Here is a 27322-nt window from a genome sequence, read left to right as displayed (position 1 = left end):
GGGGCATGAGGCTGGGGCATCTAACACGCCAGCCATGGTGTATCCAGGGCTGCTCCTTGTCCTGGCTGCTGTTGTAGGTGCTGTCTTGGACAGCCTGCCTTCCGACTCACAGGTGCCAGGATCAGCACCCACTTCCTTCTCCCTGGTCTCTGGAGCCCGCTCTCCTGTGTGCTTTCCCCAGCAGGGAGGGGTCCGCAGGAACCGCCACCATCCATGCCATTAACCTGTGTGTGCAGCTGGACAGGCCCCCTGGGCCACGGGTCACACGGCCTCTGGGCTGCAGTGCCATAGTGTGAAGTCAGTAGAGGTGGGCGGTCTCTGCCACCCCTCCCCATGTCCGTTCCCGCAGCACCCGCAGGCAGGCAGGCAGGAGCAATTGGAAGCTAAATATAACCCACCACCTCGGCCAGGCGGGGTGGTGCAGCTGAGGGTCTGTCAGGACGATTATTCTACTTTCCAGCGGAGAGCACACCTGGCGGCCATCGGAACGGGGGGACGGGGCCAGGCTGCTCCCCAAGGCCCTGCAGACACCCAGTCCAAGCACAGAGCTAGGACCTGAATCCCTCCAGCTGGGCACAGGGGCAGGGACAGGGCAGAGTACAGGATCAGCTCCCTAGGTGGGCATCTGCAGGTGTCGCTCAGGGTTGATCTGACCCCACCCTGTGTGATTCCAACATTCCCACCTGCTCAGTGTGACTCACACAAACTGCTCTTGGGGCCATCCTGTGAGGGTGGCTTCAGGGGACAGAGGGTGGCCGTGGGGTCCCTGCCGGCCTCACTGACTGCTCCCTGTGCCCTGGGAGGGTCTTCGGCCCTGGTATCCTCTCTTGTGGCACTAGGTGCTTCTGCCTGTTTCCCAGGTGTGTTAGAACCCAGGGACATTGTCCCACGCGCATGGCACCCACATTGTTGCCACCGTGCACAGCAGGTGCCAAGGACATGCTGTTTGCACCTGTGTGGCAGCTTCCCTGTGTGTAAAACGGGGGTGGGTTTCCTGCAGCAGCGTGCAGGCCTCAGCCAGTGCCCTGGCAGCACCATCCCTGTCCACTGAGCATACAGAAGGCCCTAGTGCTTGCCGCGGGACCAGACAGACAGGCTCACCTGGAACGGCCAGATGGCCACGGTGACCTGGTGGGGGGAGGATGCTCAGATCGGAGTCTGCTGCTTCGTCACAGCATCTCCTCCTGGGTGAGGCCTCCCAGCCCCCACGCCATAGATGTGGCCGAGAGTCCTGGGGCTGCGCTGACGCTGTGCCACCTCCCCGGGGCTGCCGTCCACGGTCAAGGTGTGCTCAGGGCCACATCCCCCAGAGGCTGCAGGGGCCTATCAGAACCCCTTGGCTTGAAGCCATGTCACTACACGCTCTGCCTATACCTTCACACAGTGTCCCCTCCCTAAAGGGACATGGTCCAGTCTGATCTTCTCTGGGGAGGGTGACACCCATCTTCCATATGGTGTCACACTGATTCTAGGCGGATGTGAACTGGACAGGGTGAGGTTGCTTCACCCCCAGAACAGGAGAGAAAAGGAGGAGATGGCTTTGTCCCCCCACTGCCGCTGGCCACAGACAAGGAGTGGCTGACACCTCTTCCCCACGCAGCACAGTCTGGCCACAGGGCCCTGGGGAGACGGAACAGGGCATGATGTGGACACCAGGGCCAGCAGGCTCCCTGGGAGACAAGATGGGGCCACTGCCGGGCTAAGACCTGGAGAGCAGTGCTGGGCACCTCCATGTGGGTGGACACTGCTGTGTGTCTCCCCTTCATTCCAAGGGATTCTGGGTTTGCCTTAGTTCGGAGACCACCCTGATGGCAGTCCTGGGGTGGCTGGCAGTTGGGGCAGGGCCAGGCTGGCACAGCCTTCCTGCTTGTGGACAATGAGCCCTTTTCACATCTGTTGGAGGACTCCAAACAGACTCCTTCCACCCCTGCCCCAGTTCCCCTTCCTGCCCCAGCCCTGCCCTTGGCCGAGAGGTTTTCCTGCCCTGCCAGGCACCCAGGGGCAGTGGAGAGCCCGCCGGCTGGGGTCTGGTAGGCTCTGGGGTTGGAGAGTCAGGGCAGGCTGGGGACTGTGGGGGTGTCCCAGGGCAGCCTTGTGGTCAAGGCCTGAACATTCCCCTTACCGCCCTGGCAGTGCCCACCTGGGCCTGCTGGACTCTCACACATGTTCACAGGGGTCAGTGGGAGACCAGCCACCCGAGCATAGGAGCAAGTCCTGGGTGATGGGAGATGGCTGTGGTCCCAGCCTAGCATGTGGATAGGGACACACACAGACCCTGCCATCCCCTTCCCCAGACGCAGGGTTCCATGTGGGCCTCCTGCCTCGCGTCAACCACAAAGCTGTCCCCGCCCCCCTCAGCCACGGATTCCCCAAGGGCAGGACTGTGTGTGACCCCTAGTCATACAACAGGGCATCTGTGGGGTGGACAGGGCAGTGCCAGGTACCCGTCCTTGCCTGCCCAGCACCCTGGATGGGCCGTTGTATCCAGATCAAGTTGCAAAATGGTACAGCCCCTGCAGTTGCTGATGTAACAAAACTGCCAGGCCGGCTACAGGGCCTGGGGGAAATGGGCCACAGCATTGCCAGTGCAGAAAGTCGGCGGCATGAGGCCCAGGATGAAGCCAAGGCCCGTCCAGGACACCTGGCAGTCAGCTGAGGCGCCCATGACCTTCAGTCGCCGCGGCATCATTCCCCAGGGACTTCCCGGGCCACCTCTGCAGGGCTGACTTTTTAATTTACTTTTAAGATTTATTTACTTATTTGAAAGGCAGAGTTTTTCCACATGCTGGCCGCTGTCCAAGTGGTTGCAACAGCCTCAGTAGTGGCAGAAGCCTTGGGCGAGTGAAGCCCTGGGGTAGGGCGGGCAGTGCCCAGTGAAGACCTGGGGTAGTACGGGCAGTGCCCAGGGACCTTTGGGGGCAGCTTGCAGCAGAAGCAGGCACAGAGGCCCAGGCAGAGCAGACTGGAGAGCCAGTGTTCCGTGTTCTGGAACCCATGCTTGGTTGTCCCCTGGCTGCTCCCTAGTTCTGTGTTTGGAGCCACCAAATGGCCCAACCCAGTGGACAGCAGAGGCCACCCAGCCCAATTCTCACCTTTCAGAAGCAAAGGGGCTTTCCTGATGCCGTGGCAGCCAGTTAGCATCCCAAGCCGCGTGGCATAAGCTTCTGCTTGCTCCCAAGGTCGCTGAAAATGTCCCCGGACCACACATTGAAAACGGAGCCTCAGGTGGAACTCATTCCTCAGCCTACCCTGAGCACGGTCAGCAAGTGGCATTAGCAGCCACGAGTCCCTGTTCAGCCTTCACCACATGCCGCTCCCTCAGTCCCCAGCGACGGGTCGCCAGTGGCCTCCACACGGGACCTCCCCCTGCCTGGGCCAGGGCGTCCTCACCGGTGCAGGTGCCTCAGGGTGGGAGGGGCTGATGCTGAGGCTCACGGAGGTGAGAGGAGCACTGTGGCCAGATGGCCAGCAGGGGGCAGCGGGAGGTCAGGGCTCTGGCCGCCCTGGGGCCAGGCCACCTGCCAGGAGAGAAGTGTCCTTCAGAGAGGACTTGCCTGTGCTCAGTGTCACCTGACTGACCAGTGAGGTTCGTGGCAGATTTGGGGGTACAGATGCCTCTATGCTTACTTCCCAGGGGTGCAGTCCACTGTGGTGCTGTGACCAGCTTCCTGTGTGTCTTGGGCACAGGCTCCCCAGACAAGATGGGAGCCGGCCTGGCCACAGCTGTGGGCCACGAGGCAGTGGCTCAGTCTGAATATTGCATGAGCTGCCACTTCAGTCCCCGTAATCAGCTGCAGGGAGCTGCTGCTAGGGACCCACTTCCTCTCCCAGTGCCTCAGAAGGCAAGAGACACCCCCACTGATGGGGAGATATCTCCCCTGATCTGGCTCTGTGGGCAGGCGCCTGTCGTGTGCTGGGCAACTGCCCGGCCCTGAGGGGCAGGGGGCGCAGCCCGTGGCCCAAGGATAGGGGTGTTATACCTGAATACACATCTGAGTCTCTGGTGCAGGTTCCAATTCCAGTTCCTGCTAATGTGTATCCTGAGAAGCAGCAGCCGATAGCCCAGGGTCTCAGCCATCCACGCAGGAGACCCAGTTCAGTTCCAGGCTGCCAGCCATGGCCTGGCCCAGCCCTGTCGCAGGCATTTGAAGGTCGGGAGATCTGTCCCGTGACCCCTACCTCTTAAATTAATAAATAAGTATGAGAGAGGCGTGCAGCTACTCTCAGGGTTGGCCCTATGCAAGGATAGGAGGTGCTCAGTGATGGGGCTGGGCAGCAGGTGTCCTGGTGGATCAGGGCAGTCGGAGGTGACGGTCCCCATCCTGCAGCTCATGCGTCCTCACGTCCACCCCCAGCCATGGTAGCAGCGTCCCCAGCCAGCAGTGCACAGGAGGGAGGCTGAGCCCCTGAAGCCTTGCTCCCCAGCTCTGGGCCTGATGGGTGCCACTTCATGGCTCCCGGGGCTTGAGCCCGTGGGCCATGATGTGACTTAGCAGGCCCTGGTCCCTGCCCCTCTGCCCCTTCTCCCACCATCCTCTTCCCCACTGCAGTATCCTGCTTTCCTCCACCCCACATCCTGTCAAGCAGTCGACCCCAAACCCCAGTGTGGGGGTGCTTCTGCACACTGCCCACGGAGACAAAGGCTGTGGTCCCCTGTAAGGAGTCTGTGTGTCAACCTCAGGCAGGGGCTCCTAGGCTCAGAAGAAGGTTCTAGACACTGGGAAGGAGAGGCTGGCAAGTTGGTGGGTGGCAGGGGGAACCGTACCTTCCCAGGTCTAGCAGTGGCAACGGACAGGGCCGTGCCTCCCAGTGGGCAGGACGCCTGGGTCGGGCAGCATTGTCAGGCTGCACAGCAGGCCCAGACTTGGGCAGCGATGACCAGTCAGTGAGGGCCGAGGGCCCCTCCTAAACTGAAGCCTTGCTCTCCAGGCTCTGGCAGCATAGTGCACCCGTTTCTACATATGTAAAATGGGGGTGACGGGAGTCACCATTCGTGGGGTGAATGAATGCTGGGCAGAGCACGGGCACTGTGGCGTGGGGTGCCCACAGCCTGTGCTGTCTCCCACGGAGTCACCATGACATCAGCTGCACAGCTGCACCGAGCCCTCAGGGACCCTGAGCTGCAGGGATCCCCAAGCTGTCAGCAACACATATGGAATAGGGGTCCCTCCAGCTCTCAGGCTGTCTCAACTGTTGGCCCCACCCCTGCTGGTGACAGACCCTGTCTGCTCCCTGCTACGAGGACACAGCTCAGTCCTGGACCATCCTGCTGGGTGGGATGGGGGGAGCTGTCACAGAGGTGGGTCTATCACAGGTGGGGGCCCGGGCCGTGGGTGGGATGGGGGATTTGGGGAGCTGTCACGGGTGGGGACCCGGTCCCTGGGTGGGTGGGGCATTTGGGGAGCTGTCACGGGTGGGGCCTGGTCCCTGGGTGGCGGCAGGTGGCAGTGCTGTGGTCTCCTGGGCCTAGCCTCACCTCTCCACCGTTTGGGTGGTCTTTACAACTCTGTGTACAGCCAGTCTAACCCCTTCTGAGCAGAGTAACAGCCTTGTCTTAAGGATTGGGACAGAGATTGCGGGACAGAACAGGGCTGTGGGTGAGGCTCCTGGGCCATGGGGAGGGGAGCCAGCTCCAAACCCTGACAGTGATCACCAGAGCTGTGTCCACTATGAGGCCTGACCGTGGCTGCACCCCTTGTGGCAGTGCAGAGTAACTGCTGCTCAGGTTGGCATTGGACCCACATGGGAAGGCGCCCTGAGCTCTCAGCTTGCAGGGCACAAAGGCCAGGACCGGGTGGATCTGGGAGGACCAGAGCACAGAATGCTCTTCCAAGTTCAATACCACCATCTGCCAGAGGCCTGTTCAGTGTCACAGGGCACACGTCCCACGCGTCCTCTGCCATCCCTGGCAGCCAGTCTGACTCTGGTTGTGCCTGGTGGGTCAGCACCTTGGGGGAGGGGGAGGAGGCGGCCCACCCAGAGTGGCCGAGAAGCGCCTGAGGCTCCTGGAGCAGCCATGCTGTTTGCACTTCCAAACTCTGTTGCAAAAGCAAATAAACCTGGCAACCTCGCAGCCTGGGCCCGTGCACAGGGACCGGGGACTGTGTGTGTGGTGCAGACCGCCAGCTTTGGCGCAGCTCTGGGGTACCCTGGGGTGTGTTCCCAGCCCCCTCGATCACGGGTTGTCGCCTTCTTCCTGCAGGAGGCCCTGGAGTCCCCGCTGCCGGTCAGTAGGAGCTGGCGGCTCGTGCGTGTCCCTTCTTTGTCCCCTCCTGGATCAGCTGCCAAGGGGGGAAGCAGAGCCGGGTGGGCGGTGTTGTTTGTTGCTGCTGAGCGTTGGCGGCTCGCGGTGGAGACAGAACCTGGGGAAGGCGCGAGAGCTGCGGTCTCCTGGCCAGAAACCGGCTGTGTGGCCAACAAGGCAGCTTTTGTGCTGTCTCTGGGTGGGAGATGGATGCGGCCTGGGAGAGGGCTCTCGGTGCCAGAAGCTCAGCATTCCTGGAACCTTCTGACAGCTGAGGGGCCCATCGCGTGGTGGGGGCCATCAGAGGGCGGCAGAGGAGCCCTTGCCCACTTCAGAAAGGGCCAGAGCTGGTGAGCAGGTGGACAACTCGCTGAGAGAGAGGCCTTCAGAAGGCCTTGGCCCCCACCCCCACCCTGAGGCACTGCCCCGTGACCAGGTCTACCCCCACTCCCACCCCAGCTTCCTCCTGCCTGGCTGGGCAGAGGGTCTGTAGAGAAAGAGGCCTTGGTGTAGACAGATGGCGCGTCTGGGGCCAGCTCCGTGTGCAGCCCCCCACAGGGCTGCTTGGGTGTTCTCGGTCACCACTGAGTGGGGCGGGCTGGAGCCGGGCCCACCTCTGTATTCTGCCTCAGACTGCAGAGGGTAGGGGTCGAAAGCGATTGGAGCCAAGAGGCTGGTCATCTGGCGAGGGGTGCACATGCCAAACATGACCTCCCCATGGCACAGGATGACAGTAGGGGCACCAATGCCTGCTGTGCTAGCAGCTGGAGCCAGGCGCGCAGGCCCCAGAGCAAGTGGTGGCTGGGCAGGGGATGGGGGCTCCCGGCCCTGAGTGGCTGGGACTGTCCTGGGATCCCTGGTGGTGACAGTAGCACCTGCCCTGCAGCTGGTCTGAAAGTCGCCACTGAAAGCGACACGTTGTGTGTGTGCACATCCCGGTTTTGGAAAATCCTTGATGTTGGGGACCTGTGGCCTTGGCCGTCCCCCACTTCCTTAGCCTGCACTCCGCTCCGGACCTGCTCACCATGTTGTAATCATGGTTTTTAGACCAAACACTGCCATCCTATGATAGGAGAAAGGGCTTTCTTTCCCTTCTGAAAGACGGGATGCCCCCATGCTCTGATTCACTCCCTGTGTCTGCGTCAGTGGAAGCTGGGCCGGGCCCACGCGGGGAGCCAGGAATACAAATCACGGCTCTCACGTCCTCGGGGACAGAACCCAGTGAGTTGAGCCTGGGCACTCAGGCACGGAATGTGGTATATTTACTGGTGTATTTACTTTACGATTTGTTTGAAAGAGGTAACTGCAGAGAGAGAGAGATGCCCCATTTGCTGGTTCACTGTTACAAATGACAACTTCTGGGACTTGGCCATCCCCGATACGTTCTCCTGGCCTCCCATGTGGGGGTACAGGGTCCAAGCATGTGGCCCATCTTCCCTGCTTTCCCAGGAACATTCGTAGGGAGTTGGATCAGAAGTGGAGCAGCCACTCGAACCAGCATTTATGTGGGATGCTGGTGCTGCAGATGGTGGCTTAGCGCACTATGCCAGAACACTGGCCCCCTAGCTGGCGTCTTAACCTCTGAGTCATTTAACCTGTCCCTGGAAGGGCATTTTTAAGTCGAATTTTTAAAAAAGATTTTCATGTGGGACCCATATTTTGATATAGCAGGTTAAGCTATTGCTTGTGATGCTGTTGTCCCACAGGAGCGCTGGTTGTAGTCCCAGCTACTCCATTCCCACTCAGGCTCCCTGCTGATGACCTGGGAAAAGCAGCAACAGACGGCCCAAGTGCTTTGACCCTGTACCCACACGGGAGACCCGGCTGGTTCTCAGGACTGGGACCTGTCCTGCCGGGGAGGGGCAGCGAAGCTGTGGCGAGGACTCTGCGCTTCCCTGCACCTCAGCCACCTTGGCCGGGAGTGTCGGACATTAGGAAGCTCTGGGTTGGTGCTTCAGTGGCCCCGGGCACTCAGGTCCAGGCTGGAGCCGTCATCAGCCAGTGCCCATGGTGCCTGGTGTGTGCTGGGGGCGTCAGCCCCAGCCCGTCTGGACACAGTTCTACTTGTTATCTGTGAGCATGTGACAAAGCTTCCGTACTCAGCAGCACCTAGCAACAGCCACAGCCACACACCTGGCCGGAAGGACGGTCCACTCCTGGGCACCAGCTCAGGCTGCCCTTCTAGGCTGGAGGGTCCTCCTCCCATGGCAGGGCCTGAACCTCTGGGTTCTTTCAGCAGGCAGCCCCCTAGAGCCTAACACCTGAGTCCTGGGGCCCAAGTCCTGGGAGGAGGAGGAACCTGCAGGGCTACAACCGAATGACACCTGCTGCTTGCTTCCACCCGACTCTGTTAGTGGAGGCGGACATACAGCCCGGCTTCTGCCCATGTTCTGGAAGGTTCTGATGGATCACGCAGGCTGGGAAGTGTGTGTATCATGTAGCCGTTTGCAAGAAGTACCTGGCACAAGCTTACTATGCTCTTGTCCTGTGAGTGCACAACCTGACGCCGCCACCTGCTCTGTCCTGCGGATGAGCCGAGGCCTCTGGGTCACTCACTCCCACCCTGCCACATCATCAGAAGAGGTTATCTTTTCTGCTGCATACAGATTCCTGGAGGGGAGTGCTGAGTGGGGTGCTGTTCCCCCCCCCCAATTAACCTGACATGAATCCAATGGGCTGTGGTCATTTGCTGACCCTGGGTCAGAACTTCAGCCTCCTCATTTCGCCCACCAAGTGCATACAGTAAGCGCTGAACAAATGCTTAACTGCCTGATGGATGCCAGGTGGCCCTGGGGCACACGTGTCCTGTCCCAGTCCTAGAAGGGCCTGGCCACCCGCCAGGAGGGGTGGGAGGCCTGCAGGCTGCTGGAAGAGCCAGCAGTGGCAGATAAAGGCCCAGCAGGGTGGAGAAAGAGGCCTTTTCTCTCCGCCCAAACCCTCCCAGGCCTCCCAGCTCCTGCAGAACCCTGCCATTCAACCGCGCACAAATGGGGTGGGAGGGGCCTCTGCTTCCCAAGCAACCCAGGGCAGAGCCATTTATTTCAAAACAGGAAAAAAACGTGTTCTAGAATATTCCTCGTGTGTGTGTGTGGTGGGGGTCTGTAGCAGCAGGGGTGTAGGGTGGGGGCCTCCTGGCCATGCCTGGCCCCTCCTGCGGGCTCCACCTCGCCTGCCAATCCTTTGCAGCTGAAGTCTGTCCTGGGGGGGAGGGGGCTCCACTCCAGGCTTCCTGCAGTCACCCCGGGGGCAGGGTGGGGGGGGAACCACCCTGGCCTCCAAGCCATACCATGCCCCTCCGAGCCCCTCTGGCTGGCAGTGGGGCCAGCAGGGTGAGGTCCACAACTCCATCAGCTGCGGGGGCCTCAGACCACCCCACCCCTCCCGGGTTCCGTCAAATCAGGACCAGGTGGATTCCAGGAGCTGGCCAAGTGCTGGGTGTTCTGGCACCTCGATTTTCTCATCTGTGAAGTGGGTTGGCCCACCTGCCCCTAGGGCTGTTGGACCTGTGTCCAGCCGGGGCACCTTGCACCTACAGCTGGGTTCACATGGGGCCAGCAAGATGAGGGTGGGAGGTGTCCAGCCTGGAGACTGCAGCCCACACCCAGAGGCCCCCGGGTTGGGTCTCTGCCAGCCGGGCTGCCTAGGAGCTGCTAGCAAGGCCGAGGTGGCTGGCACCCAGGCCCTTTGGAGGGCAGGCGGGGGGGGGGAAGGGGCATGGAGTGGGGGATTAGACGGGAGCCAGCAGGCCGACTCCGACTCAGTGGGTTCGGTTATTAAAGGCTTCGTGCAAGGTAAACACCAGGCGCTTCCTTTCAAAGCCACACCTGCTAATTAGAGGGCAAGGAACTCATTAAAACAGTAGCTCCAGGGACTGCCTGGGAAGGAGGAGGCCAGGCTGGGGGAGCTGAGGATGTGCTGAAAGCTAGGGTGGGAGTGGCCTTCCCGGCTGGCGCAGGCAGCGTGGACACCTGGGCACTGCCAACTGCTCCGAGGGACGGGAGAGAGACCCTCACAGCAGCTTTGCCCAGAGCCCCCCACCAACACACACACACACACCACTCTCTTTGCGTCTTTTTTTTTCTTCTCACCCGTGCAAAGGCCCCAGCTCCCAGGCACGCGTTCTGCACAGCTTTGCTCTGCTGGTGACAGCAGGAGCGGGAGGTAATGGGGCAAGGCTGCACTGATGGGGAGCCTGCTGTGAATGGAGTTGCCGACTGAGGATGGCCCCCCCATGGCTGAGGGCACTGCGCAGGCGGCTGAGGCTCGGGAGTGTAGGGAGCCGACCCCTGCAGAGGGCTCTAAGGCCTGAGGGAGCAGAAATGGGGCTGGGGTCTCCCTGCCCAGTGACTGAGGATTCGCACTGTGGTCGCCTGTTCAGCAGCCTAGGAAGTTGCGGGCGCTGGCAGGAGTCACATGAGGGAGGCCTGCCAGTCCTTGGCCGCTCTGCCGGGTGCAGGTGGGCGGGAGGCAGGCAGCTGGGTGCTGGCTGCAGTTTCCTGCCTGTTTAAAGTCTTCCATCCGTCATGTTTGAAGTGGCAGCTGGCGGGTCCCGGATTCTGTACTCCTTGCCCGAGCCGTGCAGCCTGGGGCCATGCTTGAGAGGCAGACCATGCTTGCTGGCTGTCGTGGGGTCCGCTCGGCTTGGAGCTGTTTATGACTGCAGCAGTGCTGAATCCTAGCCACCCACTTTGGGGTTGGAGAGTTCCTTCTGTCCAGTTTTGGCCTTCTCAGCTCCCGAGAGCAGCTCAGGCTGCAGGGCCTGGAGCTTCCTTGGGCCGCATCCCCGCTGCCGGCCCTGGGATCTCACCAGCTCATGCCTATACTGCGTGCTACTTGTTGCCTTGGCATCCGTATAAAGGACGGATGGCCCCACTCCTAGGGGATGTGATGTGCCCAGGGCTACGCAGGACCCACAGCTGGCTCTGCAGTATCCCAACACTTGGGTTGACTCAGCTGGAAGCCTTTCCAGCCACCCACTGGATGCCAGTAGCGCCACCCAGTGGTAACAACCAGATGTTCCCTCTTTCTGAAACCACTGCAGCGGTCACTTGCTCTTGGTCTTCTCTGCGTCCTGTCCTCTAGGAGGGCTGTCCTCTCCTCTTGGCGCTTGCTTGGTTCCCACCCTGACAGCCCCAGAGTGGCCTCTCGGGAGTCTAGCGGGGGGGGGGGTCAGTCCATCTGGAGCTCTGGCGTGGCAGTGGTCCAGCCTCACAGGGCTGAGAGGGGAAGGACCTGCATCAGGGCCACACCGGGGCTAGTGCTCCCCCCTCTCTGCCCCTCTGCATCCTGCCTGCACAGCCCTCCCCCAAGGCTCTGTCCCCCTAGGGTGCAACGAGGAGGTGCAGACCCAGCTGTTGATGCCCAGTGGAAGCTGTAAGCAGTGGGACCCCTCGCTGGAGGCCAATGCCCAGGGACCTGGGCTGCCCCTGAGGCCCAGGCTGCACTGTCTGGGTACTGCTTCCCAGGCCAGCGGGTTCAAGCTGCCGTTTAGTAAACAAGGCCTTTGGTCTAGCCTGAAGGAGCTGGTGAACTTGGCGGTTCTGTCACCTGGCGGGGCACGCACCTGGCTTGCTGCAGTAGCTCCCGGAGATGCTGGGAGGCTGTTCCTGGGACGCAGGGGATGCAGCCAGGGCTGGCTGTGAAAGGAGCTTGGGAGGTAGCCACGTGCCCAGGGCTGATGCCTGAGCCTTTGGCCCCACCCACACTGGGCAGCGCCAGGGGACAATCCAGTGCCCGTTTAGACAGTAACAGCCACAGCAGTATGAGACAGAGGAGCAGGGAGAGGGCAGCCATGTCCGTTTCAGGGTTGGGAACCCTGAGGCCCAAGCCCCACCATGACGAGGCAGTCCCTGATCCTGGCCTGGGTGCCCTGAGTCCTCACGTTCAGTAAATATTAGGGTGCAGGTCTCCCATCCCCCAGGGGTCTCATCATGACCCCAGCATGCCGGTCTGAAGGCCCAGTGACTGAAGGCTGCAGAGGGACAGACCTGGGGGGAGATTCCAGAACCCTGGACATGGGGACACTCGGGCCCTTCTGTTGGGGCTGCACTGGCCCTGGGTGCAGGCTGTGCCCCCAGGCCTTGGTGTGGCTCTGGCTGCTGCTGGTTCTGGGGCAGCAGCCGCCATGTGACCTGAGAGTCTTCCTGTGGCCCCTCAGCCCATGCTGCCACAGCAGTATCTGCAGATTGGCCACTGGGGCTTGGGGTCCTTGTGCCTTCCTTGGCTTACTCATTCAACAGTCGTTCGCGAAGCCTGGCTTTGAGCCAGGACGTTGGCAAGGCACTCACAGCCTGAGCCCAAGCCTCAGGGACACAGACGGGTACACATGAGAGGGTAGGGGCAGGGGGAGGCCAGGCCACCCACAGCCCTCCGCAGCACGGTGTGCAGTGAGCCACGGAACAGCCCTCATGAAGGCAGGTGCATATCCGCACCACACGGGCACACACTGTGCGTGCGCACACGCATGTGTGTAAACACACACACACTGCACATCTGTGAGCACCATTCCCGTGCCACCCGCCCACTGGGAGGCCCAGCCTGGAACCCACACAGGCCCTGGGCGTGTGGGTCCTGGAGCACGAGCAGGCTGTGGGGTTTGCCCTGATCAGGGTGCAGGGGGCCCTGGGTCTGGGTCTAAGGCAGTGCTTCCCCGAGGGTCTTTCGCTGCACCCGATATGGGTTGTGCCCCTTTCTCACAAGAGAAAGCCAATAGCATGCCAGGCACGTCGTGGGCCAGAGCAGCCCGCTGCTGGTACCTGGAGAGTGAAAGCCTCTCTGGGTCCTGCCTCACCTGTGGCCACAAAGAACACACATGCCCGGCAGGTGCAGGAGCAACCATGCTGCACCTCTTCCGGGGTTCTGCTGGCCTGGCTCCTTGGGCCTGCCCCATGCCCAGGACACATCTTGCTACCAGGGCAGTAGAACTAGGGACAGGAGGCAGTGCCCTGCAAGCAAGATCCTGTCTGTGGGATCCAGCGAGGCCCCCAGTCTCCCAGGTCCTGCCAGGCGACCGCAGAGCCACGGCAGCGTGCCAGGAGGCTGCACTGTCATCATGTTTGCACGATCCTGTGTTAATTCCCACTGCAGCCGGTGTATCTCCACGTGCAGCTGTATAGGGTGTAATTTCTATCAAGTTCAATTAGAGCCGTTTTTATTTTTGTCACCCTGAAGAATTTCCCTGCGGTGAAACTGCCATTCTTTACTGTGATATCCTCGGTCAGGGCCATGCAGGCCTCTCTCAGCCAGGGACCACTCAGCCATTGTGTCAGTGTACAATGAACTCATCGCCCCAGGGAGCCATGCCAAGCCCCCCGTCATCAGCCATGTCCCTCCTGCCTCTGGGATCATATGCCCCAAACTCAGGGGGCACCCGTGGGCGTCTGTCTGCTGTGTGACACTGACTGGGTCACTCAGGGCTTCTGGACCATGCTCATTAGCTGCTGATGAGCAGCTGGGTCTCCTTGTGCGGGCTGGAGGGCTGCAAGAGGTACAGGCTGTGAGGAGGGCAGCAGGAGGAGCCCGCAGAGGGGGCAGAGCTGGGGCCTCTCAGCTGGAGGCCCCTGTCCATCCTGTTATCCCCAGTCAGTGACTCCACCCACAAGTACCTCTCAGTGAGGCAGGAAGTGAGCCAGCCTGTGACATCAGCTCCGCGATGGACAGTTGGGCTCAGGGGCTAGGCAGGACCAGGGCAGGCCATGTGGGTTCCACAGGAGCATGAGGCCACTTGTAGCTCAGGGTGGGGTGGCTGAGCTGTCAGCAGCTGTCTCCCATGATGGGGGCTGTGGTCTGAGATGTCACCCATGGGGGATGCGACGTGAATCCGTGCATGTCTGCTCAGAACCTGAACGCCGGTGTGGGTGCGTGGCACAGAGGTGAAACATGTCCCTGACCCTGGCCTCCCGGGACACACTGAGGGAGGCAGCAGGGATGGCTCAGGCATTCAGGGTCCCAGCCACCCACACAGGAGACTGGGAGTGGGTTCTCGGCCCCCAGCTTCAGCCTGGCCCAGCCTTGGTTTCCTTGTACGGTCAGGCAGGGAATCGGATCTGTCTCCTCTCTCCCTCCCTTCCTAAGTAAATGCAATGACATCATGTCCTCTTTTGTCCCAGATGTACCCAGGGCTCTGTCACTGAAGGAGCAGCTTCCTCCCCGCCCCCTGGCCCTGACCCCCTCTCTCCCACTAGGTGGGCTCCTCTGAGGGTGCCAGGCCCACTAATGCCTCAGGGTCCCAGCATGGGCTGCTCCCTTTCCTAAAACACTGTCCCCAGGCCACCACATGGCCACTTGGGTACCTCCAGCTGCGGTATCGGGAACTGATGGCAGGCCTGGGGTTACAGGGAGCTGCTCAGAGGGTGTTCACAGCCTGTGGCTCTCCTGTTGATGGACTGGGACAGTGTCCAGCCCTGCTTGGGAGGGAAGCTGGGGACAGTCCAGGGAAAGCGGGTGTCCTTGGCTAGAGAGGCAGGGACACTGGGGGAGCCTGGGGCTCACAGTCCTCCCTCCCTGCCACATCTACCCCCATTCCAGGGTTGATGCTGAGTCCCTCAGGAGCCTCTTCTGCCAGTGTCCCCTGGTCAGAGTGGGCAGGAGCCCTGGCTTGCAGGGGACCGTGGTGTCCTTTCTGAGAAGCCCAGTCTGGCACAGGTACCCAGGAAGCAGACGGTGCAGGAGTGTGTGACGGGCCCAGCAGTGAGCTTAGGAGCCCACATCTGCCTTCTTCTCCCTAGACAGCCAGCAGGGCCAGGTCCCGGTCTCGGAGCTGCCTAGATGCAAACGCATTTACTCTCAGGTCCACACCAGGGGCAAGTGGACAAGCAGACGGCCAAAGAAGCGGGGTCCCCAGGCTGCAGGCTCAGCGCTCGACCCCGGGAGCCTGGCTTTGACCTGGCTGGCCACCGCTGGTCTCGGCCTTGGGGTCCTGCCGGGCCTTGGAGCCCGCAGCCTGGCTGGGAGGGCCAGGGACAGACAGAGCGTGCGTGGGCCGTCTGCCTACGTCACGCGTGAGGCGCCCGTGGTGACGTCAGGCGTGTGGTGACGTCAGGCGGCAGGCGCCCGTGGTGAAGGCGTCGTGAGGCGTCCTCGCGGCCCACGGGAGCTCCGTGCCCGCTGCTCGGGTCTGGAGCCGCCGTCCCGGAGCCCACACTCGCACGTCCGCACCCGGGCCCAGGGACGAGCACGCTGCCGGCCCTGGTCTCAGAGTGGGACCCCGTGGCTGGGCCTGGCCTCTGGCGCGGTGTGCAGGGCCCAGAGCTGAGAGGCTTCTCCAGTGTGAGCTGCAGCACCCCCAGTAGGACGAGCAGGGATGCCTCGTGGGTCTGCAGCGGTGAGAGGTGGGTGCTGGAGAGGTGCCCGGGGTGAGGGTGCCGAGCCCGTGGAAGGCGCTGCCTGGGCTCCTAGAAGCCCCCCGGCTGGCGGCCATGTCCATCCCCGCTGGCTGTGGGTCTCTGTGTGCCCCCGACCCCCAGACCCAAATGCTGCCCTCTGCTCACTCCTGCTGGTGGGCCAGGCCTGGCTGGCATCTCCACTGACTTAGGGTAGGAGCGGTTTCCTTGTTTTTGTTGTTAAACGTTTATTTATATATTGAAAAAATAGCGTTGGCAGGGGAGGGGGGATGAGGGGAAGGGCTGGGCCTGACTGAATTGGGGATCCTGGAACCCCGTATTTGGTCTCGCAGCTGAATGGCACCTGGGCTGTCTTCAGCTGCCTTCCTAGGTGCCTGAGCACGGAGCAGCTGGGACTTGAACCAGCAGCCGTGTTGGATGGTGGTCTAAGGGCAGGGTTTGTTAACTGCTGCTGTAACCCAGGCACGGTTCCCAGGAGGTAGTCAGTGCTCATTATGGCTGGGGGGTGGCAGAATGGCTGGTGGTATCTGGGCAGGAGGGTCCATGTTGGTGAATGGCCAGGGAGGGATGTGGCAGTGTGACAGCTCTGGGTCAGACCCAGGCCTGGCCGCCTCACCCAGTCAGGATGTCACCGAGGCTTGGGGAGAGGACTGGGGAGTTGCTGGGCCTGGGCCTGCAGCTGGCAGGACCTGCGCTCAGAGACCTACGGGAGATCGTTGCCAAGGCAGGGGGAGATATGCGGTAGGGGCACACGCATCTGGGATCACCTCGGCCCTGCTGTGGGCCTCTGGGAGGTGCTGCTCACTGGGGACCTGGACCCTGAGTGGAATCGCCAGCAGCCCCCAAGTGCCCTGTGGCCAGCCCACCATGAGGACCAGTGCACTCCACAGACGACACACCTGCTCATCCCAGCCGCCATTAGCAACCTCAGAGGCAGGCTTCCCCTTGGGAGGAGGCCAGCCTGAAGCCTTCTAGAACACTCCCTTCAGCCACCAGTGACAGCAGCTGGCTGTCAGAGTGACCAACAGCCTCCAGCTGGCTCCTGCTGCCCAGCCTGATGTCTGGCTGCGCCCCTTTGACTGCACTCCCCCCGCCCTGCCCAGGTGTGTCTACAGAGACTTTGCAGACCTCAGAGGCATCCTTGCCCCACCGGCCACCGAGTCCACCCGTCTGTGCGTTCGTCACCAGCGTGTGTGAGCAGACGTCCTTGGCCCTGCCTCCCAGGCCTGCAGAAGGGTACGGCCCCGGTGAGCGTGGAGCTGGCAGCCGTCTTGGCGCTGAGATTCCTGCCATGAGTCAGGGCCTACACCCTCCCACTCTGCCCCAGTGGTGATGGACAGGCCCCTGGGCCTGCAGACAGCCCACCCATCCAGCCGAACCTCTTGGGTCCTAACGTGCTCAAGGTCTTGCACAGGGACTGGCTGGGTCCTTCCAAGAGTAGCTTTCCTTTGTGGCTGCTGGGTGAGGTGCCACTTCCTGCTGTGTATTTAGTAGGGACAGTGACCAGCTTCCTGGAGTGAGCTGCCCAAATCGCAGCTCAGGGGCCCCATACCCCTGTCCCGTGTCCACGTCTGTGCCTGCCAGAAAGGGACCCAGGCTGGATGACCCCTGCCCACTTGGGTCATCAGAGCCTCAGCGCCTGTCAGTTTATTGGGTTCCTGCCTTGGGGAACCCATGGCCCAGCTCCAGGACACAGCTTCCCACACATGTGTCAGGGGTTGTTTGAGGGCTCTGGCAGGCCTCTGCTGGCCATGCATGTGACTAGGGACAGATCTGAGTCTGGGACCCCTCTCGCCCTCAGGGCTGCATGACTCCCAGGTGCAGCTCCAAGCCAGACACTGAGAGCGTGGCAGCAGGGGCGCCCCTAATTGCTCCGCAGATGTGGCGGCCCCCAGCTTCTCAGCACGATGCTGTGAGCCGTGTGCTTAATTACTCCCTGATTGCTCATTTGCTGGGTGCTGTGTGTGTTCCATATCTAATAACTTTCCAATTACGCTCGGTCACCCCCATGCATTTAATAACCCTTCAGTTGTCTGCTTATCGGGGGCTCTGCAGTTGGCTGCCCTTCCCCCAGAACCACTGTGGCCTTATCACCCTCCACACTGGGGTGGTCTGGTCGTAAGCCGTGACGGGGAATGGGGGTGGAAGGTGCCACTCCTAGCCCTGAGCATGGAATCCAGAATGTCCTTGTGGGTGAGCGTTGGTGTAGCCCCAGTAGGTCAGGACTGGCTGCTGTCCCAGACCCTGTGTGTCCCCAGCAGGCACAGAGGTGCTCTTCTGCCTGCTGGTCACCTCATTGGCCGAGGCTCAGCCTGGCCCACTCTCTGAGGAGGGAGAGCTTTGCTGGGCCTGGTCTGGGCCTGATGTGTCCTCAGGGCAAGGGGCGGGTGGTGCTGTGGTCAGTGCCCGCATGACACTGGCCTCTCTACTGCCAAACATGTTCCTTGTCTCTCCTCCTTGGCCTTGTACTGGAGACAGCTCGCCATGGCCCTTGCCAGCCAATGCCAATCACACAGCTGGGCCCCTGCGCTGCTGCTGTCTCTCCTGAGCCCACAAGTTGGGCTCTGCCAGTATTGAGTGACCACGTACTATGTGCCAGGCACTGGCCTGGATTCTGGGCTCTGAGCGACCCATGGGGTGGGCCCTGAACCCCCAGCCAGGGCTCGGCAGGCTGATGAGGACTCACCAAGAGCAGCCTGGACAGCCGCTGACAAGAACAGGGTCAGGACCCCCACGCTCCTGATGACAGTGGAAAACACTAGAGTATTGGCGGGACTGGTACCTGGCCCCCTTTGCTTATAGCATCCTCAGCTTGGCAGACTTCTACCTGCCCTGGCTGGCATTCAGGAGACTTCCAGACAAGGTTGGTTGCTAGGTCAGCGGCTGCCGGCGGCACACTTGTCATCCTGGGGCTCCTCTGGGTTCTCTGACCCCGACTTCTGCCAGTCAAGGTGTGGGCCGCACCACATTCTCACTGGGACTCGCCCAGGAGAGCAACCACTTGCGGCCTCCCTCAGGGCAAGAGGCTGCTGTGGCCACCACGCAGTGCTGGTGTCACAGGGACAGCAGTTCCCAGCTCTCCTGCCTCTGCACTTGCGAGGGAATGGCTCCGTCCTGGGCCCTAGGCATCACTGTTGGAGGGACAAGTGGCTACCCAATTCCTCTCGTCCCATCTGTGGCGCCAAAGGGCTCCTTGTGGGGCTGTCCCCCCGGGTCAGGAACGTGGCCCTGTGGGGCTATAGGCCTTTCGCATGACACCTGCTGGCCCTGAACAGGGCTGCTGCTGTGTGCTGCCAGCTTCCACACACCATTGCCTTCCTGGTCCTGCTGGGAGCCCCTTGGGCTGACAGGCCTGAGTGGCCACTGCTGTCTGACCTGGGCTGTGCCCCCGCCTGTTAAGCTGTCCTTCCCGCCTTCACATCTTGCTTGTATTGGCCTCGTTCATGTTCCGCTATCAGTGTGGTGTGACTCCCGGCTGCCCTGCTTCCAGCCTGGCTTCCAGCTGACATGCCTGAGAAAGCAGCGGATGGGGGTCCCGGTGCTTTGGCCCACTTGGGATACGGGATGGAGTTCCAGGTTCGTGACTTAGTCTGGCCCATGCCTGGCTCTTGCAGCCATTTAAGAAATGAACCAGCAAATGGGGGATTTCTCTGTCTTCTTTCTTGCTCACTCTGCCTTCCAAATGGAAGAATAAAATGGGCCCTTTGGTCCTGTGTGGCCTGCTGAGCCAGCATTGGAATGGGCACCAGGTGGGCCGCAGGGCTGTTTGCTGACTGCCCCACATCCCTCGGCAGGACCCCAGGCCTGGAAGGGGTAGCAGAGGTCAAGGCTGGGAAGGCTTGCACGTGGACACTGCCTGATCTGACCCTGTAATCCCTCCATCGCAGCAGGGACTCCACACTGTCAGGGCAGCCTGTGCCTGGACCTCCTGGTACCCTAGCAGACTTTGGGAAAGGACTTGCTAAGTCGCCAAGCCCTGCAGGGTATGGGGCCAGGGGCAGACCCTGCCAGCCAATCCACCCCCTCCTGGCTGCTGGCAGGATTTGTGGTGCTAGAATCTAGGCAGTGTCACCAGATAGGGGCCATAAAAAAAAGCATCCTCTGGCACAGATGGGAAATTCGTCACATCCAGTGCTGGGGCTGCCGGAGCCAGGGGTTGTCCTAGGCCACTGGCGCCGTCCGTCCTGTCCTGACATGTGCCCTTGGCACTGGGGCGTCAGCGTGGAGCTGCTTTGTGCTCCTGGGTCTGTTTGAGAAAGTGGAGCGTCCCCGACCTCCTGAGGCCTGGGCCCTGCCAGCCACAGCTCACAGCTCCTCCCTGGTCTCCTGTCCAGGTCTCTGCAGCAGCCCCCACCTTCTGCCTAGGGCGGAGCCTGCGTGGTAACCTCAGGCTCCCACGGCTTCTCAGAGCTTCAGGGAGCTGAGCGCACGCGTGTCCTGTGCCACATAGCCAAGGCCTTGGGCTTCTGCTTGTGGGGAGCTGTGCAGCGGCAGGAGCCTCTGGCCTGGGGGACTGTAGAAAGCCCATGGAATTGTTTGGTCTGGCCTGCCAAGATACTGGAAATTCAGACTGTAACAGGCTAATTTCTAAGCTGATAATTCTGTAAATGACATGATAAATATCCCAGTGACCCTTGACACGAGAAAGGGTCCCCAGTCCTGCTCTGAGAATCCAGACAGCACCCTCCCGTGACTTGTGGGCCCCAGGGGTCTCTGGTCTTTGTCCCAGTGCCCCAGGAGACAGGTCAAGAACAGACCTCTGGGCTCAGCCTCAAACTCCCCCTTAAACCCTCCGGGTGGAGCCAGGGCTGGCCAGCTCCCAGAACTCAGGTAGCCACATCTGTGAAGGTCCAAGTGACTGGGCCTGCGGGCGGGACCAGAGTCTAGCAGCCGCCTGCTGTCCCCTGGGCAGAGCTTTCCCAGGGACCTGCTCTGTTGCTGCCCCAAGGCAGCCGAGCTGTGTCCCTGACCAGCAAAGGCCAGGTGCGGACAGGGGGAGGGGACGCTGTGGCTTCAGGGCCAAGTTCACCGTGTCCACCTCCTTTCTTTGCAGGTCACCTCTGCCTCTCTGGAAGCGTCTGCAGCTGTCCGGCCTCCTGCCCGGGAGCCCGAGCCTCGGCCTGCAGTCCCGGCAGAGAGCCTGTCCGGAGGCTCTCGGACCACCCAGGAGCAGAGTCCAGCCCGAGGCCAGCAGAGCAGCCAGCACGAGGACGGAGCAGATGCTGTGGGCACAGGTAGACACCTGCTCTCGTGTGTGCTTCTGGTGTGGGAGTGAGGCCCAGAGCCAATGGCAAACAGGGCCGAATGTGCCATGTGGAGCCCCCGGCCTGGGGCCCCCTGCCCGGATTTGCAGTTTTTCTTTCTGTGGTTTCATGAGTGGGTCTGGCTTTGCTGCCTGCGCATCCTGGTCCGTGTGTGGCCTCTGTTGGGTTTGTTTACACCATCGTCTCGGCCCATTTGTTTGCTAGTTTGGGCGGTTTCCAGCGTGTGTGGATATGAGCGAGCCGTGTCCTGGGCTGTCATGCAGATATCTCTCAGGCTGGGCTGGGCATGATGCCGCCCACTGCATTGTTGTTTCCTGCCAGCTCCCACTGCCCCGTGGCACAGGGGCCCCAATAGCCATCACAATGTGCAGGCTCCGGAGTCCTTGCTGCTGAGCCTGGGGAACCTGGTCACGAGCAGTGAGCAGGGGCAGTTCCACCCCATGGGCTGGACTTCTGGGCGCCATGGGCACCTGTTTTCTCACAGCTTCCTCCTATGTGGTCGAGGCAGCTGTGGGAGCTCCGGCAGCGTCTCTGCATGAGCTGACTGGGTACTGGGCCAGCCAGAGCAGCTCAGAGGACACTTGGGAACAGGACAGCTGCCGAAGGGTGGCTGCTTTCTCTGAGCCTCAGGCTGTCTGGCCTTCCGAGCGGTCTCTCAGCGCCTGGCCTGAGATCCTGGGCTGAGCGAGGCGCCATCCAACTGCAACTGAGTCGGGGTCCTTGCTCCACTGTGGGACTGGAATGGAGCAGGGAGGCTGGCACTGTGTCAGAAGTGGGGAACAGACCGATTCTGCCCATGGCTGTGGTCTTAGCGCATGGCACCGGCATCCTGGTGAGAAACAGAACCCTCCCCCACCCCCGGGGGGGCACACCAGAGAACACCTTTGTGCCCCACTCTCCCTAAGCAGCCTTGTCTCGTGGGACCTGCTCTGGCCCCTGCTAGGGAGTGCATGGCCCTGTAGCGTGGTGAATACTGTAGTGTAGCTGCTCCTGGGACTTTGGTCAGAAGACAGTGAGCTGCTGCCAGCCAGTGCCTAAAGGGCAACGGGCACAGGGAGACCGGGCCTGCCCTGCCTGCGTGTGCCCATGGGGGAGTTGTTCTGTGTCCGCCGACCAGCACCTTGCAGGCTCCGGAAGGTGAAGCAGTCCACCAGGATGGGGCAGGGGTCAAGCACCACAGTCTGCCTCCCATGCCGGCTGAGCCACAGCACTGCCACCCTCGCTGCTTCTCTGACCATAAAAAGCATCCGCTCGGAAGCATGGGGGCCTTCCCGGAAAGGGGCTCTGTAGGCCACCGTGTGGGGTGGGTGGAGCTCAGCACTCCCAAGGCCTGTGCTTGTGGCCCTGCCCCTGTCACCGGAGAGGGTCCTTTGCAACCCGCTGTCTTCTAAAGGCTGCAGTGTGCAGGGGTCCATGAGGGTCTGGGGGAGCCACCAGACACAGAGGTCACAGGGGTGTCCAGCCTTGAGGCAAGGCAGAGCCAGAGAAGTGGGTGTGTGGGGGCTGGGTGTGGCTGGCAGGGGCGCAAGGCCTACGCCTGCCAGCTGCTCTCCTCAGCCAGGGGGCTGCTTCCTAACCAGAAACGCAGCAGGAGCACATCCTTCGGTGGGCCCTGCCCGGGTGGCCGTGCTACTCAGAAACGTGACAGTGACTAATGGCTTATTACACACCTGCCACGTCTCATCTGCCAGCAGCCTCGGGCCCAGCTGTGCACTGCCAGCCGGGAGGCGCAGTGGATGCTGGCAGACAGGTCCAGGCACACAGGCATACATGGGTACACCATGCCGAAGTGGGTCTCCAGCACACAGGTGCACACACAGCACACACAGAGACACAGGCACACATGGGTGCAGAAACACACAGACAGCGTGACTATACACACACACATAGCCTTGGCCCACCCCAGGCTCCTGAGTTACCTCTGCCCCACCCTGCTGTCTGTCCTCTGCCGTGTTCCCTGCCCTTCTGCCTGTCCCTCTGCTGTGACCCCTGAAAGGTTCTGACCTCAAATTCGTTTGTAGGACTGTGTGGCTTTCTCCAGCATAGTGAGGACAGCGCTGTACAAGCTGTGCTGTCCATGGCCTCCCTAGAGAAAGTGTGAGTGCCAACCCTGGGCTCTGCTGCCTCCCAGCCCCACAGGCTCTGCAAGGTTCAGGGTCCCCTGCCCAGGGTGCAGCTGCCGCCTGCAGCGTGGCATTAGAGACACGGGGTGGTCGCTAGGAATGCACCAGGACCAGCAAAGTTGCCCAGTGCATGCTGCACAGCTCCTGGGGATGCTGGGCCCTGTGTGCCCTGCCAGGAAGTACCTTGCCTGACTGTGCGAGTGGGCCCTGCGAGTCCTTCCCTAGCTGTGAGACAGCTCCCAGAGTGGTCATAGGACAGGAGGGGCTACCCAGCCCACTCGTGGGAGTTGGGTCACTGAAAACCAGACTAAAAGGCCTGCCCAGCAGCTCAGTGGGATAAGCTGCTGGCCACAACTCCAGATTCCTGTATCAGTGACTGGTTCGAGTCCCAGCTGTTCCAGTTCTGGTCCAGCTCCCAGCTCATGTGCCAGGCAGAGCAGTGGGAGATGGCCCTAGGGCTCAGGGTCCTGTATCCAGATGGGAGACCAGGATGGAGTTCCTGGCTCCTGGCTGTAGCTGGGCCAACACCCAGCTGTTACAGTGCTGGAAGTCCAGTCTCTCTGTGGTCTGCCTTTCAGATAAATCAATGTATAAAAAGAACATTCCAGGCCACCTCCGTGGTCTCAGCAGTGTCCCCAGGCTGCCCTCCCTCTCACTGCTCTGTTGCTCAGCTGCTTGGCCATAACTGTGTTCGGGCCACCCTCCCCCACCCCAGCCTGCAGTGCTGAAGGTCTGGCAGCTCGTGGGATGCTGCTGGCCACCCAATCTGTCCGAACAGCCACCTGCCCTGCTGCACCCCAAAGCCATGGTCCTCACTAACACCTACGCCAGACTTTGGGGACCACAGGGCGAAGCCCACCTCCAGCCCTAGCCAAGCACGTCAGGGCCTTTGGGGGCCCATATTCCATCTCTGCCTCCTCCTGGTCCTTCCCTCAGGGTTTCCGCTGTGTGACCCAGTGCAGCCCCGAAGCCAGCCTCCACATGTATGTAGGACTTGGCAAGTTCTAGGGAGCTGGACTAGTTCCTTGGGCCTCTGTTTTCCCACCTGTGAAGTGGACTGGAGACCTGGTGTGAGGATTCAGGAGTTGGTCTGCATCGATGTGTCACACGGGCTCTGGCACTGGGGACATGGGAGCTGGCTCTGGCCGGCGCTGAGAGCCAGCTGGTCACCACCAGCAGGCCTGGCCTGGGATAGCTTTTGTTTCTTCCTGGTTGGCCCAAGGGCTGGGGCTGCATCACCACAAGGTGGGGATTGCACTGGGGTGGTTGGCTCAGGATCCCTGGCAAGCCCGGCCAGAGCAGCAAGGGTGCGAGTGGTGTGTCGCCAGATGCTGGAGAGCTGTCTGCACCACCAAGCGGCGGCTGTGCTGAAGTTGGGGATGGGCGCCTGTGGGCCGTGGCCCTTCTGCTTGTCTGCAGCGCAGCCCTCTGTCTTCCTCGTGTATGTCCAGCTGCGTGGGGACCGGCCTCTGGGGCTCTAGGCCAGGTGTGACACTGGCGTGTAGGGGACGGTAGGCGCCGTGGCCCAGGTGGCCATGAGAGGCACTGCTGATGTCTGTCCCAGAGCTGGGCGGGACCCAGACAGCATTCCAACCGCCGTTCTGTGGCTGCTTTCGCTCGGCTGGCCCCTGGGCCACACTGGGACTCTGTGTGGCTGCCTGCCACGGCTGTAGATTTTCCTGAAACAAAACAAGAGAATTTCATTTGGATGATGGGAACCATGTTCCCCAGGCCCTGATTGAAGCAGGACACAAAAGCCTCAGGATGAAAGCAGGCATTGTCCGGCACAGTGGCTGTGAGGGGCCCTGGAGCCGCCCCACCCTGACGTCTTGGGGGGTGGAGACCTCAGAACAAGGAGGTGGGATGAGCTGTGCCGCAGAAGCAGGGTTCCTGGGACAGTGTCAAGGACCCCAGAACTGCAGCCCTGTAACGGGGTACAGACCACCCCTCCAGGATCGTTGTGCCAGGGGGCAGGAGTCAGAATCAAGGGCTCAGCCAGCCCCAGCTTGGCCCCCACATGGGTTCAGTCAGCCTCGGCTGTGCCCACCCCAGCTACACCCCAGCCTTCCCAAAGTACACAACCCTCCTGGATGTGTGCTCAGCACCTCCCACTGCTAGCCTACTTGAGTGTGCCTGCTAGCATGTGCCACGTGTGCCATATTCTCACATGCTGACCACCCAGCAGGGCCATGTGGCAGACGCAGAGCCCTGGTCCTGAGAGCTGTGGGTCACCAGGTCCTTGAGAGGGCCAGGCCAGGAGGTGCCACTGTGCTGAGGAGACAGCCCGCGGTGAGAGTCCCTGGCTGAGCAGAGCCAGGCCAAGGCCCCGTGGTAGCCATGAGAGTCCCTGGCTGAGCAGAGCCAGGCCAAGGCCCCGTGGTAGCCATGAGCCGCTCGTTTCCCTGCTTCTTGACCGCATTGTCCCCCCAGCGCCTGGTGCTGTGTTCAGAGCAGGTGCTCCGGGAAAGCCTTTCTGTTGTGAGCAGCGAAGGCGGCTGGTGCTGGGGACCTGGCACAGGAGGAGTCGTGGAAGAAATGGGGTTCTTGCAAGTGAGGGTCAAGTGCATCTTCCCTAGTTCCCTGGGCGCAGGGTTGATGTCCCCCTGTTCCAGAACCTTCTCTCTCTTGGGCCCAGGCTGGAGTTGACCATCTAATTAAGCTGAAAGAGAATCCTGAAGGTCAGAGGGGACGGGAAGTGGGGGAGGGGTGGGAGAGAGCAATGTTGGCTGTTCTGACACCTTTGGGGCCAGGGTATGAGAGATCACATCTGGGTCAAAGACATTTCAAGGAACCCAAATGGTGGGTCCTTTATCCCCTTGGGCTTAGGGGATGACTGTGGGGCCGGCTGGCAACTCTGCGAATGAAACATGGAGAAGCGCGTTTATGGGGCGACTCCTGCTGCATGTGCCATGAGTCTGGCCCTGCTGGATTCCTGTGGTTGCCATTACCAACTGCAGGCACTAGTAGGTGAAAACAAAGTGGAGCCTCATGTGGGCCCGGCAGTTGGGGTTCCCTCCAAGGACTCCTGGGAAGAACCAGTTTTTTGCTTGTCCCAGGCCCTGGGGACGTCCACCTGCCATCTGTCACACCTGCAAGTCCCTTCACAGGTTACCTTGTTATTAGCCTGCGGGTCAGGGTTCCTGCTTAAAGAACTAGTGGGCAGGGCACAGCTGTGAGCCTGAGGCTGGGGTCTGGTTCCAAGGCTGTCTCCCCCTCCCCCCCCCATTGTCAGGCTGCCCCAGGTTGGGGAGCTGGCTGAGATGCACTTTCCTGTTTGTTCAGAAGGTGGCGCAGTAGAACACCAGCCCATTAGCCAAGGCTGTGGTCCCTGGGCTACCCTAGCCATGCCCTGCTGCCCACGCTGGGCTTGGGAAGGGGATTTTCCCCAAAGCAGACACTCTCAACAATGTGCTGCAGGAAGCAGGAGGCAGGCCATGACATTATTAAGTACCTACTGCATGCCAGGAAACTGTCAGAAATTGGGAGGTTTTTCTGGGACGTGCTGGGGTGGGGGCCTGGGCATTCCTAAAGCTGGATTCCCCCTGTGGGGTTGGGGCCTTCCCCACCTACCCTCCTGGATCTCTCCCTGTGAAGCCATGGAGTGCCCCCCTCAACCAGCTGGGGCCGCCACTTGGGGGTGGATCATGGAGAGCTGACTCCCAGCACAGATCGGAACAGATCACGGGTACAGGTCTGTGTCTCCCCGTCTCTGCTCTCACCTGAGAAGGCCAGCGCTGTCCCTGGGGGCTGTTGAGCTGGCGGGTCTGTCTGCCCCAGGGCCCCCATGGCAGCTTGGGCACAGCCAGAGCCTGTGGGGACATGTGGTCCCATCCAGGACGTGAACATAGCCCTGGGTCTCTTGTGGGAATTGTGAACATTAGGCTGTCACTGGAGCGGCAGGAGCTGGAGGCCAGCCCAGACCAGAGAGGAGGGTCCTGTCTGCTCCTTCACCCCTCAGTGCCAAGGCTTACCAAGCCACAGGGCCACCCCACACTACCCAGGCGGAGGATGGCAGGCCAAGGCGGAGGCTGGGAGGGGAGGGGAGGAGAGGATGGCAGAGGGCGTCTCTGGGTGGGCTGTCTGTCTGCACCCCACACTCACTGCTTCCCCAGGGCTGTGAGTGCTGCAGGGTTTCTGGTGGCTTGTGTGCGCCTCAGGCGGCCAGCCTGGAGCTCCCTGCAGTGCCATGGCCCCGCCTCCCTGTCATCTCTGCTGATCACAGCTGGGGTTCTGGTCCCCTGTGCCCGTGAGCAGGGATGTTGGTGTTGGCAGTGATGTGGGTGACGGGGCACCCACAGGGTCCCCACCCCTCTTCCTCCCCTGCTGGGAGCCCTGGAGTTGCTGGCGCTC

General features: G+C 61.4%; 1 protein-coding gene across 9 annotated transcripts in view; it reads left to right on the top strand.

Moving 5' to 3' along the window:
* Positions 1-27322, top strand: part of GSE1 (Gse1 coiled-coil protein) — a 263243-nt gene that overhangs the window by 62415 nt on the left and 173506 nt on the right. For 8 of the 9 annotated variants that reach the window (XM_058674630.1, XM_058674632.1, XM_058674633.1 and 5 more), the window contains exon 2: positions 20639-20819. In XM_058674630.1, the coding sequence (XP_058530613.1) occupies positions 20639-20819 (181 nt within the window). Of the gene's footprint in view, positions 1-15668; positions 15778-20638; positions 20820-27322 lie in introns of those variants that run through there. The other variant, XM_058674638.1, reaches the window with a different exon arrangement.

This window comes from Ochotona princeps, chromosome 16 (assembly GCF_030435755.1).
Source record: "Ochotona princeps isolate mOchPri1 chromosome 16, mOchPri1.hap1, whole genome shotgun sequence".
In the NCBI taxonomy this organism is placed as follows: Eukaryota; Metazoa; Chordata; class Mammalia; order Lagomorpha; family Ochotonidae; genus Ochotona; species Ochotona princeps.
The sequence above is the reverse complement of the archived record's forward strand: the minus strand, read 5'-3'. Positions and strand labels throughout refer to the sequence as shown.